We start from the raw sequence: 755 nt of genomic DNA, 5'->3' as shown, positions 1-755 counted from the left end.
GTGTGTGTGTGTGTGTGTGTGTGTGTGTGTGTGTGTGTGTGTGTGTGTGTGTCTGTCAAGTATTCATGATTAGCTTCTGGGCAGTCACAGGTGACAAACCTAATTCTCAAGTCAGGTGTCTTTCTGAAAACACTCATCAAGACATGTGACTGCATAACAAAGCAGCTTTACCTAAAAACAGGTTGGCTGCGAATGTGTTCAGGCTCCAGGGCAGTTCCTTGTAGAAATTCATAACACAGGCCGTTGTTGAAGGTACAGTAGAGGCGCGGGGCACAGCGGTGTGCGTGTAGTACTCTGAAGCTTTTCACCTCATTTTCCCGGTCGACCAACAGTTCTGTTTTGTTGCCGTAAATACGGACCAGAACCACATCCTGCATAACTGCACCCACATAGCAGCCCAGCAACTTATTGGTTATTCCATCTGTGAAAAACTGTGGAGACAAATAGATGAAAGAGAAAAAACAGGTGAATCAGGGAAAAATCATGATTCATGCGATGCTTTAACGACCAAGCTTGATGCCTACGGTTAAATGAGAGTGGGACGATCCTCCACATTATGCTATTTAAGTGCTGTGTCTGAACACCTACATTATTCTGAGTGTTACATAAGTTCTGAGGGTAGCAAGGGTCTGGCAAAGAACAGAAGACAGAGGAGGAATTAACGTCGCCATAAAACAATTTGGGCCTGTCTGTGTGATTTACGCTCAACTGTCTCTGTTGTGAAACTGGGAGCATTTTTGTTTTTTTTTTTGGGG

The 755-nt window shown here is 44.4% G+C and overlaps 1 protein-coding gene across 1 annotated transcript in view; it reads right to left on the bottom strand.

Annotated features, from left to right (window-relative positions):
* etnk1 (ethanolamine kinase 1) overlaps nucleotides 1-755 on the bottom strand; it is a 15,356-nt gene that overhangs the window by 13,105 nt on the left and 1,496 nt on the right. The window contains exon 2 of the mRNA XM_023422919.2: nucleotides 172-431. Coding sequence (XP_023278687.1) covers nucleotides 172-431 — 260 coding nt within the window. The remainder of the gene's footprint in view (nucleotides 1-171; nucleotides 432-755) is intronic.

The sequence above is a fragment of the Seriola lalandi genome, unplaced genomic scaffold, assembly GCF_002814215.2.
Source record: "Seriola lalandi dorsalis isolate HSWRI2012SDOR001 ecotype SW California unplaced genomic scaffold, Sedor1 jcf7180002054688, whole genome shotgun sequence".
Lineage (NCBI taxonomy): Eukaryota > Metazoa > Chordata > Actinopteri > Carangiformes > Carangidae > Seriola > Seriola lalandi.
The sequence above is the reverse complement of the archived record's forward strand: the minus strand, read 5'-3'. Positions and strand labels throughout refer to the sequence as shown.